Genomic DNA, 19,548 nt, shown 5'->3' with positions numbered 1-19,548 from the left:
TTGTTGCATGAGAAGAAGAATGAGCTCCATTTTTCTCCCGTGGTGCTTTTGAGTGTAGCGCTGCAGTGGGAGCCTGGGGGTGCTGGGACACATGCACCATGGCGGGAGCAGGGATTGCTCCCTTCAGCATCTGCCTGTGCATGCTGGTGTGATTGTGGAGCTGAGAGCTTGTTTTCACTTGACAGCTGACTGCAAAACTGTTTCCTGCCTGACAGACATCTAGAGTAATCCTGGAGTTAAAAGTGGGAGAAGCAAAAGGGCTATAAGGGAATTTAAACTTCGCATTAGCTGTTCCCTCCTGCTCCCTGCCCGACTCTGACACCGCTCATCTCATGTCACAGCATCATCGTGCTTTTGTGGGCTCTGCAGTCAAGCTGAGGTATTGTGCTGGGAGCACTGCTCACAACACTGCTGCAAGGTGCAAGGGATAAAAGGGTATTAAAACCTCTTCTGGCTCCCAGCACAATACTGAACATAAAGATGGCCTCAACCTTTTGCCTCAGTTTGTTTGAAGGCAAGCAGTGCCTGTCCCTGGTTTGGGGAGCAGTGGACTGAAATCCTCAGTGTGTAGACATTGCCTCTCACAAAAATGAAACATTGATGTGGTAGGTTTGTGCAAGGCTGTGAACTTTGTGTTCCTTCTTAGGATGGCAACTGCATACTAACTAATATAAGGAATATAAAGAGTATATTTCTTATACTAATACAAGAAATGATATTCTGCAGATTATCCTGAGATGCACAAGTAACAACATGAAGTTCTTCACAGAAAGAGAGATTGGCCATTGGAATGTGCTGCCCAGGGAGGTGGTGGAGTCACCATCACTGGAGGTGTTTAGGAAGAGACTGGCTGGGGTGCTTGGTGCCATGGTTTAGTTGATTAGATGGTGTTAGGTGATAGGTTGGACTCGATGATACCAAAGATCTTTTCCAACCTGGTTAGTTCTGCTCTGTTCTTTTCTATTTAGTACCAGTCAGTCAGGGTTGGAAGGGACCACAAGGATCATCTAGTTCCAACCCCCCTGCCATGGGCAGGGACACCCCACACTAGATCAGCCTGGCCAGAACCTCAGCCAGCCTGGTCTTAAACACGTCCAGGGATTTGATTATATGTGTATTCCCTTGCTGCAAGCTCTTGGGTCCTTTAAACACAAAGAAAAGGAGAAAGAAAAAAAAACCTAAGAAACAAGCAAACAGACAGAAAAAAAACCCTAGGAACTAATTTAGAACAAAATAGGCAGTTATGCCTGATTAAATCCTGCATTTGGAATGGAGTCTGAATATCCCAGACAAACAATATGAATATGTAAAACAGTCCTGGGAGGGGGGAGAAGAAAGGAAACCAAAGCTTTTGAGCCCAGCTCACAAATGTTTCTATTTCAGATGGTTTCTCACACACACATAAGCAGGTGCCAGAACTACCAGCTTTCATCAGGGGAGGTCCTGTGCTATGCTGAGGTGGAGCATTGAAATTATTTCTGCTGATGAGATGCACAATGTGTGCCACAGCAGTCTTAAACTAGCTCCTGTGATGAGTTTCTGCTGAAGTACAGGTGGACTCCTTGTTAGTATGGCAGGAATAAATCAGGCAAAGAGCCATCTGAATCAGCTTATACATTTCATTATTCTTCTTTTTAAATCATTTATGAGTTTGCACCAATTGCAGCTCTTCAGGAGCTTCTGAGTGGATGTTTGTGCAACCTGGGGGTGTCTCTCCTTTCGTTGTAGGAAATGCCAAATGAATCTCCAGTATTTATTGCCTTCAGATCGTCGACAAAGAAAAATGTGCAGTATGATGACGTGCCAGACTACAAAGACAGGTTGAGTCTCTCAGAAAACTTCACATTATCCATCAGGAATGCCAGAATCAGCGATGAGAAGAGATTTGTCTGTATGCTGGTTACGGAGGATGATGTCTCCGAAGAGCCAACGTTAGTCAAAGTCTTCAGTAAGTAAATCAAAGTGGTTACGACCGCGAACGTTCATCAGCACCCCAGCCATAAATTGCAGAAACTTGTGTTGAATGGAAGGATTAAGGCCAGGAAAGTTAAGTTAAGTTTGCCTGAAGACCAGCAAATTTCTGCAGCTTTCAGAAATGTAATCTGCTGGTGGCATTTACGTAACGGGGCTGCCTGCGCTCGCAGCTTATTCATGATAAGTGCTGGCTCAAAGAGAATTCTAGACTTTGATAATGACTCACTGATGTGATGTCATTTGGCCTTGGAAATGAGAAATGTAAAATTAGCACTGATTATTTTCCATTTGTTCTCCCAGCAAAGTCTTCTGTAGGAAGGAAAAGAACTTGTTGCAAGGGCTTGTAGTCACAGGACAAGAGGGAATGTATTGGAGCTCGAGGAGGGGAGATTTAGACTGGATAGTAAGAAGAAATCCATTACAGTGGGGGTGGTGAGACACTGGAACAGGTTTCCCAGGGAGGTCGTGGATGCACTCTCCATGGAGGTGTTCAAGGCCAGGTCAGATGAAGCCTTGAGCAAACTGGCCTAGTGGAAGGTGTGCATTTGGAATGGAGTCTGCATTTGGAATGGAGTCTGAATATCCCAGACAAACAATGGGAATATGTAAAACAGTCCTGGGAGGGGAGGAAAAAAGGAAACCAAAGCTTTTGAGCCCAGCTCATAAATGTTTCTATTTGAAATGGTTTCCCATGCACACATAAGCCTGTGGCAGGGGCTTGGAACTAGATGATATTTAAGGTCCCCTCCAACCCGAACTATTCAGTGAAAGGTTTAAAGCATCCCTCAGCAGCTGGTGTTCAGTGAAAGAAACTGTGTCTGAGCAAGAGAGAGGTTGGGAAATGAATTTCCAGCATCAAAAGCTTCTGTTGTCCTCTCCTGAATTACCAGGAGGAAGATGAGGCTGCACTTTTGTTTTAGGTCAGAGCGAAAGGTGGTGGAGTCACTGTCTTTGGAGGTGTTCAAGAAGCGTCTGGACCTGGAGCTTTATGACATGGTGTAATGGTTCTTAGGTTGATGGTCCATCACAGATGATCTTAGAGTCCTTTTCCAACCAAAACAATTCTATGATTCTAAAATCTATTAGCATTTGATAAAGCCTCAAACTGATTTCAAAGCTGATCCACGCTGTGAGCCCTGATGCTCTGAGGTGCAGTCCTGCTCAGAGTTTGTACAAGGGCTTGCACAAACCTCGTCTCTTCTTGCTGCAGATTCAGAGCAGACATGTAATCCCTTAAATCCTGAGCCAGTTTGTGGAGGTGCCTGTGATTCCTTTGTAGGGGCACAAGACCAACAGGGCTTAGGCTAGTATGTGTAAATGCTGCCCTGTGACTGAAGTGAACAATACCTTCCTCAGCTTCAGTGTTTTTGTGGCTTTGTTTGGCCTTTGTTGCTCTTCAGATGCAGATCTACCCAGGCAAAGTCTGTTATGGAAGTGCCTTGCTTTCAGGGATGGGCAGTTCCAAACAGATCACTCTTCTGCTTGCATGAATTATGTTGTAGAAAGGCACTTTTACTCATCTCTCACAGACAATACTGGGTTCAGTTTTGAGCCACTCACTCCAAGAAGGACATTGAGGTGCTGGAGTACATCCAGAGAAGGACAACAAAGGTGGTGAAGGGTCTGGAGAACAGGTCTGGTTACCAGCAGCTTAGGGAAGTGGGGTTGTTCAGCCTGCAGAAGGGGAGGCTGAAGGGAGACCTCATTGCTTTCTACAACTCCCTGAAAGGGAATTGTGGAGAGGTGGAGGTCACTTTGCTTAACCAAACAACAAGGGATTGGACAAGAGGAAAATGCCTCAAGTTGCACCAGAGGAAGTTTACATTGGATATTAGGAAAAAAAGTATTGAAAGAGTGGTCAGGCTTTGGAACAGGCTGCTGAGGGAGGTGGTGGAATCACCATCCGTGGAGGTGTTCAAGAAACATGGACATGGCACTGTGGGAGATGGTTTAGTGGACATGGTGGTGTTGGTTTGATGGCTGGCCTCAATGATCTCAGAGGTCTTTTCCAACTTTAATGATTCTGTGAAGATGTCAGCATCTAGGCAGAGGTTTGTCAGTGGCATAGATGAGTTTGAAGCTAGATTAGGAGTCAACAGCAATTCCCTTCCCTCGTTTCACTTTCAGCTTGACTGTAGAAAGAATGGAATCAATGACAGCAGGGAGGAGCATGCTGGGAGCACAGCTTTTCAAAGGGAATGATAAACAATTATCAGTGAAGGTGTAAATGGAGCAGTGGCACATGGTGAAAGGAAATGCTAACTGCTTGAATGACTGCATGCTGCACCAAATATGGACACAGTGGCAACTCAGCCATGGAGCACAGCCTGTGTGTTTTATTATAAGCATTAATGCCAGCAGAGAAGGCTTCTGTTTTCTGAGGAAGATAGGAGTGGAGGATGCCACCTGTGTGATATGGCTGACTTGGCACTGCAAGAGAAAATCACCTCTGCAGGTTTTCATTTTGAGTTCACATCTTTATGATTCTCTTACTATTTCCTTTCACTTAACTTCATACAGTCATAGAATGGTAGGGGTTAGAAGGGACCTCTGGAGATCATCAAGGCCAACTCCATGCCAAAGCGGGATCACCTAGGGCAGGCCACACAGGATTGTGTCCAGGTGGGCTTGGAAATTTCTCTGAAGGAGACTTCACAGCCTCTCTAGGCAGCCTGTTCCAGGGCTCCAGAACCCTCGCAGCAAAGCAGTTTTTCCTCATATTGAGGTGGAACTTCCTGTGTTCCAGTTTGCATGTGTTGCCCCTTGCCCTATTACAGGACACCACTGAAAGGGGACTGGCCCCATCTTCTTGGCAGCCACTCTTCAGACATTTGCAAGCATTAATAAGATCTCCTCTCAGTCTTCTCCAGGCTAAACAGCCCCAGGTCTTTAGGCCTTTCCTTATCAGACAGTTGTTCCAGTCCCTTCATCATCCTCATATCCTCCTTTGGACTCTCAAGTAGTTCCCTGTCCCTCTTGAACTTCCTCGAGTCTAGTCTTGAAGGTTTTAGTTTTTGTTGTTCTTTGCCTCTCTGGCATAATTAGGGAAGAGTTAAAAGTAGCCTAGAAGCTTCCTTTGTTTAAGCAGTCAGGTTTCTACTCCTTGAGCCCCAGATTCAGAGCTAAGGTGCAGCCCTGCAAACCCTCATACCCCACAGTCTTGTGCACCTGAACCTCAGCTGTATCCCAGCAGTTCTGCCTGAGGCTGGTTTTCACTGGAGCTTGCCACATCCTCATCTGTGCTGCTGGATTAACTCAGAACTAACGAGCTGAAATGGCTCGTTGCACAGGTACCACCTGCTAGTTTCACTCACTGGACAGCTGAAACAAGCTCTACCAGCTTTCCAGATGGATCCTGTCCTCATCTTTCTCACTTATGGCCAGAGTTTCCAAAGTAGAGCAGCCCAGCAGACATTAGTTGCTGTCCTGCGACACTGACACTTGGCTTTTGCAGGCAGTGAGCTCTTTTCCTCCATATTATGGGATCTCTGTAGAGTTGCAAAGTGCTCTGGCAAGCGCTCAAGCCAAGAGATAAGCAGTGTGCTGAAGTTGCAAACACACCAAAGCAGGCTCTGCTGCTGCCAAGTTGAAAATGTCTTCTCACTCCAGACACTGAGCTAGTAAATGTGAAGTAAGTCCTTCTGGTGCATGACCTTGGTGCCTGTGTCGGGGCTGGGAGGGTTTGGCAGCTGGCCTTGCTTTGGGAACCTGCCTTGAGAGAGCAGATGGTGGCTTCTCTAACTGGAGAATTGAAATAAGTTGCCCAAGGAGGTGGTGGAGTCACCGTCCTTGGAGGTGTTCAAGAAACGTGTGGACATGGCACCTGGGGACATGGTTTGATGGCCAGGGTGGTCTTAGGTAGATGGTTGGACTTGATGATCTTGGTGGTCATTTCCAACCAAAACAATCCTATGATTCAATGAGGTCTCCCCTCAGCCTCCTCTTCTCCAGGCTAAACAGCCCTAGTTCTCTCAGCTGCTCCTCACCAGACCTGTGCATCAGACTCCTCACCAGCTTTGTTGCCAGCGCCTCAATGTCCTTGTAGTGAATGGCTCAAAACTGAACTCAGGATTCAAGGAGTGGCCTCACCAGTGCCCAGTACAGGAGCACAACCACTTCCCTGCTGCTGTTGGCCCCACTACTGCTGATCCAGGCCAGGATGCTGGTGGCTTTCTTGGCTACCTGAGCACGCTGCTGGCTCACTTTCGGCCGGCTGTGAGCCATCATTCCCAGGTCCTTTTCTGCTTTCCAGCTACTCTGCCCCAAACCTGGAGCATTCCGTGGGGTTGTTGTGACCTAAGTGCAGGACCTGGCACTTGGCTTCTTCAGCATGTAGAGATTTTGGCAAGGTAGTTTGAAGTTCACTCCAGGCTTGGATTACTGACAGCCATCCATTATTCATAGGGAGCTTGATGTGGGGAACAGGGTTCTGTAAGCTGGCATAGTTAAGGATGTTTCAATCAGTTGGAGTGTATACTATGTATGCTTATTTAAGCAGTGTAGCTGGGGTTTAAAGGCTTTCTGTGACTATATAAACACTGATTTATTATTTTTTTTTCCTATCCACTCACTCTTTTCACCTCTCCCTTTAAACTTGTGGGGAAAAGTGTCTCTTTTGAAGATAAAAATTTGCATTCTGGGCTTCAGGCCAAACTATTTTAACAGGCAAGTTATGTGGTCTCTAGAAAGTAGTCTTTTATGATGGAAACACTAATAGATCCTCCACTTTGGCAAGCTAAGAGGTCCATCTACCATAAGAAAAGTAAACAAGGAGACATACTGGCTCTGAAGAGAAAGGTTATTTGTTTTGGTTTATTTTGAAGAAAGTCATAACTAACTCAGAATCAGTTAATTACACTCATCTCTATCAGCTGAATTCCTTAAGTGTAGCAGTCCCAGTTAGGGGAAAGAAGCCTTAGAAGAATCATGAGGTTAAATTTTGGTTCTTCATGGTGTGACAGCTCAGTGTCTCCAGAGCAATATCCAAAGGAAAGCTGCTTTTCGTGGTGCTCAGATTCCTGTACTGTTGGTTCCTCCTCCAGTACCTGCAAGGGGCCTACATGAAGTCCAGGAAGGGACATTTTACGTGGGCTTGTAGTGGTAGGATGGGAGGGAATGGGTTGGAGCTGGAAGAGGGGAGATTTAGACTGAATGTTAGGAAGAAATTCTTTACAGTGAGAGTGGTGTGACACTGGAACAGGTTGCCCAGGGAGGTTGTGGATGCCCCCTCCATGGAGGTGGTCAAGGCCAGGTTGGATGAGGCATTTAGCAGACTGCTCTAGTGGGAGGTATCTCTGCCTATGGCAGGGGTTTTGGAACCAGATGATCTTTAAGGTCCCTTCCAACCCAAACCATTCTATGAATCTATGAGTCTGTCATAGAAACCCAGTGGGTCAGATGAGGTTCTCTGCTCACAGGTGCCAATATAGATATTGTCAGAATGCATGGGAATCACTACAGAAGGTGCAACACATTTTCAGGGGATGGGTTTTCCTAACACTAAGGCAGAAATACCTCACTTTTTCTCCTTTTAATGGCTAAGGCAATACCAGGCCAGCTTATTCCATTTAGTTTCAAAGCCTGTGTATCTTGCAGCAACTTTCTGTTTTTCAAACAGCTGTTTGTGCTCCCTTCACTAGCACTTTTATCCTGTTTATGTTTTAGAACAACCCTCTCAACCAGAAATCTTACATCAAGCAGACTTCTTAGAAACAGAGAAGCTACAAATGGTAAGAGCAGCATCCTCCCTCAAATTTACATGTCTGACAGCTGCCTGAAATCCTGTTACAGTCAGAGCAAGGCGGTGGAGTGTGAGGCTCAGAGAAGGGAGCGTGTACGTGGGTGCACACCTGCGGAGTCTATAACCAGGCTAAGCACAGAGCAATTCCCTCACCACTGCTGGTGTTAGCCTTGCCTGGGTCTGCAAAAAGCACCAAACCTTCTTCCAAATTTCACCTGAGCTTGACTGATGGGATTTGTCCTGTGTAAGAAAAACATTTGGGGTTAAGCATTTGAACTTTAGTCATGAGGTCTGTGGTGAGGGGTTGGACTCGATGATCTTTGAGGTCTCTTCCAACCTTGGTGATTCTGTGAACTGTCTAGAGATGTTTAGCTAAAGTACCTGTAGAATGATACTAAAGCCTAGTGATGAAAACTGGTGACAAATACTCTCTGTTTTGCAGCTTGGGGAGTGTGTTTCCAGAGACAGTTACCCTGAAGGCAACGTTACATGGTACAGGAACGGGAGACTCCTGCAGCCTTTGGAAGAAGGTATGTGGCAATAATGGCCAATGTCCCTGAATCCAGACAGCCATATGCATGCAGATCTGGGTTTGTAAGAGTTCCTCTGCTTTAGTCTAAGGCATTGGTCCTTTGAAGAAAATGACCCATTTGGAAAACATGTACTGGAAGGAAGCTTCTAAGCCTGTCAGAAAAGCCAAGCTGCACCGCACTGGCTGCTGCGCTTGGGTCACAACAACCCCGTGCAATGCTCCAGGCCTGGAGGAAAGTGGGTGGAAACTGCCCAGCAGAAAAGGACCTCGGGGTGCTGATTGACAGCTGGCTGAACATGAGCCAGTAGTGTGCTTGGGTGGCAGAGAAGGCCAAGGGCAACCTGGCCTGGAGCGGAAATAGTGTGGCTAGCAGAAGTGGGGAAGTGATCGTACCCCTGTAACTGGCATGGGTGAGGCTGCACCTTGAATCCTGGGTTCAGTTTTGATCTTCTTACTACAAGAAGGACATTTAGGTGCTAGAGCATGAGCAGAGAAGGGCAACAAAGCTGGTGACAGGCCTGGAGGACAAGTTTTACAAGGAACAGCTGAGGGACCTGGGATTGTTCAGCCTAGAGAAGAAGAAGCTGAGGGGAGACCTCATTGCTCTCTACAACTCCCTGAAAGGAGGTTGCAGGGCAGTGGATGTTGGTCTCTTCTCCCTATTTTCAGGTGCTAGAAGGAGAGGAAATGGCCTGAAATTATGCCAGGGGAGGTTTAGATTGGTAATTAGGAAAAAAATTTTCCTGCAAGAGGGGTTAGGCATTGGAACAGGCTGCCCAGGGAGGTGCTGGAGTCACTGTCTCTGGATGTGAGGATGTGGCACTTGGGGACATGGTTGATTTGCCATGGTGGTCTTAGGTTGAAGGTTGGACTCGATGATCTTGGAGGTCTTTTCCAACCACAACAATTCTTTGATTCCATATAATCTCTCTGTTCCAGCTCTGAAATCACATCACAGGGAAGAGGGTTACCTTTGTTAATGCTATTGCAAAGCTGCTCTTGATCCCATGTGGCTTGTAGAAACCTGTATCTAGTTTACAACTCCGTATAAGGTGTAAACCCTCTCAGCTTCACACCTGTACAGTGTTGTCCTTTGGACCACAGGGATCATCATTTCTTTATACAGCTATTTAGATATACCTTCCATAGGTGTTTTGCAGGATATTTAAGAACACCATTTGGGATTTTCCCTTCCCCTTCCAACTTGAATTTTGACATCAGACCCCAGTATTTCACCTTCCATGAAACAGACAATGCTTACAAAACCAAGTTAGAAATATGATCCTAAAAACTGGTTTTACCAGCATTTTTGAAGCCTTCTGCCTGTCTTACAAGTGAAGCTGAGGTTACATATGCCACAAAACCCCTCCAGCCTGCAGTTTGCTTTCTTGTTTGGATTTAATTTAGGAGCTAGGTTTGGTTTGATTGCTGTGTTAGCAGTATGTTGTTGATAAAATATTGCTGGTGGAACATCAGTGGCAATACCAGAAGGAAACTATTTATGCTATGTCTTGGGGCCATGTTCCTTGCATGTTTGTTGCCTGTGGCATGTTCCTTGCATTCCCACAAATAGCCTGCTAACAGACACAGTGAAGGCAGCAAAGTGCAGGGAGAAGCTTGCAGACTGGGGCTGTGTGACACTGAAACAGTATTTCCTTTTCAGCTGTGGTCATAGATCTGCAAAAGAGTGTGAACAGAACAACTGGACTCTTCACCATGACATCATCTCTCCAGTACATGCCCAAGAAGGAAGATGCAAATGCCAGGTTTTCTTGCATGGTGACCTATTATGGACCATCTGGCCAGAAAACAATACAGTCTGAACCAGTTGTCTTCGATGTTCACTGTGAGTTATTAAATACAGTTTGTTGCTCTATGAAATCCACCTCAGGGGAGGGTGGGGGGAAAGCAAATTCAGGGAGGGTTTAGAAAATTACAGCAACATTGTTGGGTGCAGCCTTGAGGAGCCTGATCTAGTGGGAGGTGTCCTTGCCTGTGGCTGGGGGGTTGGAACTAGATAATCTTTCATGTCCCTTCCAACCCAAACCAGTCTATGAATCCATGAATTGCAGCTTAGCTGTTGAGATGGCGTCTTCAAAGCTGATTTTTTTTCAGCAAGAAGGTCTGAGTACATCCTGCAAGTTTTGCTTCCCTTCAGGTTTACCTGTGGTATCTTTCTATCACTCAATGTAAGTAGTGCACTGACAAGAAGAAAGTGATAGCCACAGAAAGTTGCAGTGAAAAGGGTGTCATCAGGCACAGCAGAAGTTACAGCAGTGGATGGGAATGCTGAAGAGCTGAAAACACCTTTTCAGTGTATGTTTTGGTGGTTATCACTTTCCTCATGTCAGTCACCAGCAGGATTCTCTGTGTCCTCTGCAATATGCAGTAAGTACACACCACAGTTGAGTGTGGATTCTGATACTTCTCATTTTTGCACAGTCAACACTGAACCCTTCATGCTGCCAGGCTACCTTGCATCTTGTACTCTCTCCACAGCTCTAATATACTGATTTGGGGGGTTAAAGTGTATCATCTGGCTATTGGTAGACTTTCTAGTAGAGAATTTGTGAATGATTACTTCCAAGTAAGTAACTCTTGGTAAGTAATTCTCCCAGAGAAGGGCAACAAATCTGGTGAAAAGTCTAGAGAACAAGCCTTATGAGGATCAGCTGAAGGAACTGGGGTTGTTCAGTCTGGAGGAGAGGAGACTGAGGGGAGACCTCATTGCTGCCTACAACTCCCTGAAAGGAGGCTGGAGTAAGAGTGGGGCTTGGTCTCTTCTCTCTAATATGAGGTGCTAGAATGAGAGGAAATGGCCTGAAATTGTGCCAGGGAAGGTTTAGGTTGGATGTTAGGAAAAAAACTTCTTCACTGAAAGAGTGGTCTGGCAGCAGGAGAGGCTGTCCAGGGAGGTGGTGGACTTACCATCCCTGAAGGTGTTGGAGAAACCTGTGGTCATGGTACTCTGGGGCACGGCGTAATGGCCATGGTGGTGGTAGGTTGATAGTTAGACTCAATGATCTTGGAGGTATTTTCCAACCAAAATAATCCTATGATTCCATGGAAGGAAGCTGAAGCTGTTGTATCTGAAAGAGGGAGGATGTGGCTGGTTGAAACCCCATACCCCTCCTCTTCCTGCAGTGAAGAGCGAGATGCTGTGTTGGGGCTCTCAGTTATCGAGAGGCCCCAGAAAACGCCGCTCCCGTTATTGAGAAATGCCGTGGCAGAAGACAGAGATGATGAATGCCTCGAGGGTCAGAAGGGCTGTGGAGTGCACACTTGACTGAACACACAAAATCAACTGTCAGGAAAAGAGTTTCTCTGCTCTGTAGATGGCTTTAGTCTTCACTAAGGCGCACAGTACTATGCCTCAATGCAGGACTGGCGTTTTGGGGGGAGTTTTATTTATTCATTGAAATGAAAGCAGTCAGAGTTGCCAGCCCCATATTTCCTCCTTTAGTTTAGTTCCTTTTTGCTTTGGGTTTGAAAAATTGTATTTAGGCTTCTACTTAGAAAGAATAGCATCTATTAAAGTATCCTTTGTCTTATATTTTACTGGGGTAATATTCTGGTGTTTAACTTATGGTTCAACTTCACTGAACATGACAGAAGTATGCTACATTTACAGTTCTGGTGACTACAGTAAGGGTCCTCTTAGGTTCACCAAATTAATCTTTCTGAAAGCCTCCAGTGATCAGCATATAGAATAGGCTGAAAATAGTAGTTTAGTTCATCTTTCTTCCTTTTTAATGCAAGAAGGCTATTAGCTGGTGCTAATGGAAGGCGTTGAGAGCTTCAGTTGCTTTTCTAATTGCTGTGGTCCTCCAAACAGTGAACTTCAGAGAGGACAAGTTAATCCCTCATAATGAAGTCACATCATGAAACTGTTCCTACTAATCAAGGCTTCCTCTTTTCTTATAAGCACATAGAATTGTGGAATGGTAGGGGTTGGAAGGGACTTCTGGAGATCAAGTCCAACCCCCTGCCAAAGCAGGACCACCTATGGCAGGTTGCACAGAAATAGAATCACAGAATGCCTGGTTAGAGGAGACCCCAAGGATCATCTGGTCCAATGTTTCTACATGATAATAGACTTGAAATGAGCTAGCCCAGCACCTTGTCAAGCCCAGTCTTCAAACTGGCTGATGTAGGGGAGCCCACTGCTTCTCTTGGGAGATGATTCCAGTGTCTGACTGTTCTCATGGGGAAACATTTTCATTCTGGAGTCCAATGGTAATCTGCCCAGCAGTAACTTGTCCCCATTACCCCTTGTCTATTCCCTATGACTCCTGGTAGAAAGGGAGTCTCTGTCCTCTTGGCAGCCACCTTGGAAGGTGTCCAGGTGGCTCTTGAAAGTCTCCAGAGAAGGAGACTCCACGTGACGTGGTTGTAATTGTTGCTGTTTCAGTTACAGGTGTTTTGGTGAAGGAAAAAGAATAGCATATGGCTCCTTTGCACTTGATTCACTGACAAAAGGGCAGGAAGCCTGATTACCTTCAGCTCTTTTCTGAAGAGATCTGTACATGATAACGCCTTCACCTGCTTGATGAAGTCACGTACTCCTTGGCCATGAATATTGTATGGGTAGTGTCACTCTATGGTTGGGGTTTTTTTTTGCAGAAGCCGTTAAATGTGTCCATTATTTTCACAGATCCAACAGAGAAGGTGACTATTGAAGTGCTGCCACAAAGCAGCACCATTAAAGAAGGCGATAACATCACTCTGAAGTGCTCAGGAAACGGCAACCCTCCTCCGCAGGAGTTCTTGTTTTACATTCCTGTAAGTCTTGCCTCGCTGTCACTGCCTGGTGAAATATTCTGTGTCATCCCTTCCTGCAGACATTGCTCCATGTCAGTGTCTACGTGATTCTGTAACAAATGAAGGCAGGAGTTCAGTGTGGCTGAAACAAGAGGATAGACATCAGCCATTACATCAGACTCTGAGGACACCTCACCTGAGCTAGCCATATAACTTCTACTTACCCCCAACCCACACGAAGGTTTGTGAGGTTTGGACCTACTGACATTTGCTAGGCATCCTTTTGCACTACCAGGTATTTTGGTGAGAAGCAGTTTGGACTAAAGCAGTTTATCATCCTGAGTAAAACCTTCACATCTCTTGCCATAACACACAAACATAGCTTGGATGCTAGGAAAAATGTCTTCACAGAAAGCATTACCAAGCATGGGAACAGGCTGCCCAGGGAAGCGGTACAGTCACCATCCCTAGAGGTCTCTCAAAGACTCGTGGATGTGGTGCTGAGGGATATGGTTTAGTGTTGGTGGTTTAGCAGTAGAATAGAATGAGAATGAGAATTAGAATGAGAATTAGAATGAGAATGAGAATTAGACTAGACTAGACTAGAATAGAATAGAATTAACCAGGTAGGGAAAGAACTTCAAGATCATCGACTCCAACCCATCATCCAACACCATCTAATCAACTAAACCATGGCACCAAGGGCCCCATCAGGTCTCTTCCTAAACACCTCCAGTGATGGTGACTCCACCACCTCCCTCAGCAGCACATTCCAGTGGCCAATCTCTCTGTGAAGAATTTCTTATTAACATCCAGCCTAAACCACCCCTGGCACAGCTTGAGACTGTGTCCTCTTGTTCTGGTGCTGGTTGCCTGGGAGAAGAGACCATACCCCACCTGGCTACAACCTCCCTTCAGATAGTGGTAGAGAGCAAGAAGGTCTCCCCTGAGCCTCCTCTTCTCCAGGCTAAGCAACCCCAGCTCCCTCAGCCTTTCCTCACAGGGCTGTGCTCCAAACCCCTCCCCAGCTTTGTTGCCCTTCTCTGGACACCTTCCAGCAACTCAACATCTTTCCTAAACTGAGGGGCCCAGAACTGGTGGGATGGTGAGCTCTAGGCAAGTGATTGGACTTGATGATGTCAAAGGTACCTCACCAGGGCAGAGTAGAGAGGGAGGACAACCTCCCTTGACTTGTTGGATACCTTTTTCTTGATGCACCTCCAAACAGCATTGGCTCTCTTGACCACAAGGACACATTGCTGTCCCTTTGCTGTATGATTTTTTTTTCCTATCCAATTCAATGTATCAATTTCAGGCACAGATTTAGGTAGCTTGTTTTGCTGTCGTGATTTTTCTGCAGCACACTTATTCAGAGGCTGTTCCAGTCTTTGGGGTTTTCCACCTTCTCCTTTCTGCCAAGCTTTCCAACTTGGTATTTTAATATCCTCTTCAAATAAGTTAGTCATTCCATTAAAAGAGGAAGCTGTTAACTGTATGTGCTTTTTGAAACTATAGTGTCATGCAGGAGATAAACCTTAGTATTATTAATAGCTAGCATGGCACTTTGGGGACATGGTTTAAGGGCCATGGTGGTGTTAGTTTGACAGTTGGACTTGATGGTCTTAGAGGTCTTTTCTAACCAAAACCAATTCTGTGATTCTGTGCTGCCTCTCTGCACATTTTGGAGTATTTTACCATCCTTCTAATAAAAAGAATGGTGAAACATTGGACCAGATGATCCCCTTCCAACCCAGCATCCTGTGAACAAAAATTAATGTTCTTAGGAGGCCCCCTATATAATAAATATTTTTGTTTCCCATCCATAGGGAGAAACAGAAGGTATAAGGAGCTCAGATACTTACATGATGACAGATGTGAGACGAAATGCAACAGGAGAATACAAGTGCTCTCTGATTGACAAAAGCATGATGGACTCAACCACCATCACTGTACACTGTAAGTATAGGTTGGATGTGATGATCTCGAAGGTCTCTTCCAACCTGGTCTGGTCTGGTCTGTTCTGTTCTGTTCTATTCTATTGTTCTGTTCTGTTCTGTTCTGTTCTATTCTATTCTATTCTATTCTATTCTATTCTATTCTATTCTATTCTATTCTATTCTATTCTATTCTGTTCTATTCTATTCTATTCTGTTCTGTTCTGTTCTGTTCTATTCTATTCACTGCATTTTGTAGGACAGAAACCTACCTTGGATCTTCTGGGACGCTCTCTCCCTGCTTGACTTTGGTAGATCAGTCCAGTTAACCTACAGGACTAACTGAGTGATAAAGTTGGTTTGGTGTCAGGTCATTTTTGTGCTTCCTAATGGATTTCTGTTTGAAAAGCTTACTTTTCCCACTTAGACACAGATTTGCTTTCTGTAGCCTTGGTATGGTGTATGATGCTATGAGGGTAGGTTGAGACTGGATATTAGGAAGAAATCCTTTACAGCAAGGGTGGTGAGACACTGGAACAGGTTGCCCAGGGAGATTGTGGATGCCCCTCTCCCTGGAGGTGTCCAACACTAGGCTGGACAGAGCCATGGCCAGCCTGGTCTAGTGGGAGGTGTCCTTGCCAATGGCAGGGAGGGTGGAACTAGATATCTTCAAAGTCCCTTTGAACTCAAACCATTCTATATATTCATGAATATTTTTGCACTGTCATAGAGAGTGAAAGTTCCTGTACTTTGTTTCACTTAAGTGAAGAGATACAGGGCAAATTATTCTGGCTGTGGCTGTGCTTCAGAATATACTCAAAGACACAGGCTGGTCCACAGTGGTGTCGCTCAAGGTCATTCCTCATAGTTAAATTCACATTAGTCTGCTGTCCTTTCATCTTACCTCTGTGAGGTCAATGTGTGAGGAGTCTAGAGAAGAAATTGAGGAATTCATTCTGTTCACATCAAGAGGGTTGGGGTTTTTTTTTTCACTTCTCTGAGAATGAGGAGAGCTACACAGCTCAGTGAAGTTTCTTTAGCTGGATCCTAGAGTATTTACTCATGCTTTATCAGAAGCACTTTAAAAGCAGCCATTGAAACTGCTTCAAGCATTGAAGCAATGGTTGCTTTTCAATGGCTGCTTTTCATCTCTTTATGTGAGAAAACGAGCAGAAGCTCATTCAGACTTTGCTGTAGCGTCACAGGCTGTGAGCTGAGGCTCGGGCCAGTGCTGCTAAGTTTGCTCTCAAACTATTGATGGGCTGTGGCCTTCCCAGTAGCATAAACACCCCTAATAGTTTTACAAGTTTGGAGGGACAAAGAATGGATCCAGAATTTTAAAGGCTTCCACAGCAGTTGTACTTCACATGAAAAGAAACTTCCTGTTTGTGGGCTTGGTTTTGGTGCTTGTTTTTCTTATGGAAGAGCTGCAATGCATGCAGGACATACCTGTACAGGAAGAATTGCACCACTTCATTTAAGGAATATGTGGTGTTTAATAAGGCCATCTGCTCTCTTCCTTCTTGCCCTTTCTCCTTGCCAAGAGTCAGGCTATGTAAGAGCTGAAGAGAGCTCAGTACTATGCCACTGGCTGCCCCATCTCAAAGCTACTTTGCTGTGGTGTAACTGAACCTTTTATTTTATTCCAAGTGGATTACATGTCTACTTGTACTTCCTTAAATAGTTCCTTTAAAGAATGGTTTCCTCACCTCCAAGTTATTTATAACAATCCACTTTTCCCTTCTCTGTATGTCAGAAGAGCTTTGCTTTATGAGAGAAACATAGATTTTCTTGACAGAAATCTTCCCAGTGTTGGCAGCTCCTCAGAGCTCTCACCGGTACACTGGTACCCTACTGCTTTACTTCTCTTAGGGTTCATTTTGGTTTGTTTGGCTTTTTTCAAACACTTCTGCCTGCAACAAAGCCTCTGTTTAAGTGAGATGCAGTGGCCTGGGGTGGTTCAGTTATTCCTGAATGCCTAGACCATGCCTCTGTCTTTAAGCTCCTTGGGTGGCTTGCCTTATGCTGATCTAAAGCATTTCTGCAGCATGTTTTCTTGTCAGGAGTTCTCCTTTTATAGCTTTATCAGGCTCTTAGAAGTTTTATAACACTCTCCTTCAATTGCTTACTTTGTATTCATTTCCCAGCAAAATTCAGTAGTTGTTAGTGCTTTCCCCTTCTCATGTTCTTACATGATTTTTGGTGTTAGATCTTCAGAACAAGAGGACACAGTCTCAGGCTGCGCCAGGGGAGGTTTAGGCTGGTGGTTAGGAGGAAGTTTTACACAGAGAGAGTGATTGCCCATTGGAATGTGCTGCCTGAGGAGGTGGTGGAGTCACCATCACTGGAGGTGTTCAGGAGGAGACTTGACAGGGTGCTTGGTGCCATGGTTTAGTTGATTAGGTGGTGTTGGATGATAGGTTGGACACGATGATCTTGAAGGTCTCTTCCAACCTGGTCTGGTCTGGTCTGGTCTGGTCTGTTCTATTCTATTCTATTCTATTCTATTCTATTCTATTCTATTCTATTCTATTCTATTCCATTCCATTCCATTCCATTCCATTCCATTCCATTCCATTCCATTCCATTCCAGTCTTTTTATGGCTCCATGATGGCTTTTTGTCTGTCAAATCATCCCTATGAGCACCTATCAAATCCTACATTTTCCTTCCTCTTTTCCTTTACTACTTCCTTTTCCATACATGGGTGAAATTCCTGCCTATGCTGTTGCCATAATTCTGAGCCTGGTCTTTTCATTTCCTCACGCCCTATCTTGGTACTTCAGAGTTTCATTTTCACTTAGAGCATAAAACAACCCAGAGAACACCCCCACTACCAAACCAGAACACCCAGAAACCCCAGAACCGGATCCCTCCAACCAAACCAAACCCCAGCCAAACCAGAAACACAACCAACCACCCCGAAAACCGAACCAAAGACCCCCAAAGCAAAACCCCAACCAACCCCAAACCCCCAGTTTGTTTGTCCCAGCCTTCCCCACATCAATTCCATACCTCTCTCACATGATGTGGTAATACATGCAGAAAGCACCCTTTGTTTCTTCCTCGTGCTACTTGGTATGCAAGGACAGCGCTGAAATCAATGCAAGACTTCAAGTGAGAGCACATTAAGAGCCAGCAAGCATCGAAGAGGGTGCCTGATGAGAAGTTTGTTTATGAAAGAACATTTCAAAGCCACACTGGCAATGTATGGAAAATTTCTTGCAACAAAGGTTTGCATGCCATGGCAAGGAAAATGAATTTTGAGACTGTTTCTGTATGCAAGAAACACTTCTGTCCTCATCCATCCATCCCAGGAACAGATTATTTACTAATGGAGCATGTAAATTGAGAGGTAAAAAGTACCTACATCACATTCCTTTGTGGGCCCCACAGATAATTACTGATCCAACTCAAATAGCTGCATGTAGGGTTCCTAGAGGAGGTTCTTTGTCAGGCAGTAGCTTAATGCTGTACTTGCTTCATAAATCATTTTACAAATGAGGCTTGGAGCAACCTGGTCTCCTGTGAGGTGTCCCTGCTCATGGCAAGGGGGTTGGAACTAGATGATCTTTGGGGTGGCTTCCAAGTCAAGGCATTCTGTGATTCTGTGAAATGCTGCTCTAGCTGTGCAGTTTGTTCTGGCAGTTTACATTTTCCTGAGCCCCAAAGGAAGAGGGATTGTAGACTTAGTTACACCCCAAATATGGGAGAGGGGAGACATCAGGCCTGCTGCTGTGGAGGAAAACTGGGCTGAAGAACTGCTCTGGGCTCTGTCTTGCCTGAGATAAACACCAAAAATTCAATGAGTTCCTGTAAGAGGAATCCCTTCTATATAGCCTGTGCTGATCTCTTGGGTTTGAGGTGTTCTCTTGCTTCTAAGAACAAAAGGTTTAAGTAGCTGTGTGGAAGGAAAGTCACCTTGAGGAGGGGAAAAACAGATTAACTTAGGTTTTGTGTTTGTTTGTTTGTGTTAAACAGCCTTCTTCCTTAGTAGTAGTGCTCAGATGCTCACTGTCTAAATACTGTCATATTATTATTAACAACAACAACAGTAATTTGCTTTTCTTGTGGAAGCAATGACAAGACCTCTAGAATCTTGTTGGCTTGGTTGCATTTACTAGTTTGAGGAGAAAGGAGGAGAAATCCCCACAGGAACACAGAAGCACAATGCCATTTTCTCTGCCTGTGCTTTACCCATGCACAGATGAAAGTACAGCTCTTGTGACCTCTTGGACAAGGCATTAGACTCATAACAGAGATAATAATGCAGACTCATAGTACAGGATAGACCCCCAGTTGTTCCCTCTCGTTCTGCCTTTTAATTACAGTAGTGTTCCCAGGGCAACCACTGAATGAAGCCAGTAGCTAAGTTCACTGTTTGTCTTTGGGTGGTTTTCTTTAAAGACACTGTTTTCCCTTTCCTCTACCAACTGTGATTTTGCCTCCAGCCTTTTTTCTATTTTATTCAAACTGTGCTTAAAAGCCAAAAGGATGTTTTTCACTCCTTCTGCAGCAAGGACTATACTCATGATGAAATCATGTGTGCTTGCCATTTGCGAGTGTGTGTGTCTCTGCATCTGTGATAGTCCTTCAACCAGGCAGTTT

The 19,548-nt window shown here is 45.0% G+C and overlaps 1 protein-coding gene across 3 annotated transcripts in view; it reads left to right on the top strand.

Moving 5' to 3' along the window:
- Positions 1–19,548, top strand: part of ALCAM (activated leukocyte cell adhesion molecule) — a 138,232-nt gene that overhangs the window by 96,686 nt on the left and 21,998 nt on the right. For all 3 annotated transcript variants that reach the window (XM_068168431.1, XM_068168430.1, XM_068168432.1), the window contains exons 3-8: positions 1,729–1,948; positions 7,639–7,703; positions 8,157–8,244; positions 9,910–10,092; positions 12,901–13,028; positions 14,834–14,963. In XM_068168431.1, coding sequence (XP_068024532.1) covers positions 1,729–1,948; positions 7,639–7,703; positions 8,157–8,244; positions 9,910–10,092; positions 12,901–13,028; positions 14,834–14,963 — 814 coding nt within the window. The remainder of the gene's footprint in view (positions 1–1,728; positions 1,949–7,638; positions 7,704–8,156; positions 8,245–9,909; positions 10,093–12,900; positions 13,029–14,833; positions 14,964–19,548) is intronic.

The sequence above is a fragment of the Melanerpes formicivorus genome, unplaced genomic scaffold (assembly GCF_026170545.1).
Source record: "Melanerpes formicivorus ecotype bairdi unplaced genomic scaffold, bMelFor1.0.p_v2 SCAF_138, whole genome shotgun sequence".
NCBI lineage: Eukaryota > Metazoa > Chordata > Aves > Piciformes > Picidae > Melanerpes > Melanerpes formicivorus.
This window is presented reverse-complemented; position numbering and strand designations above follow the sequence as displayed.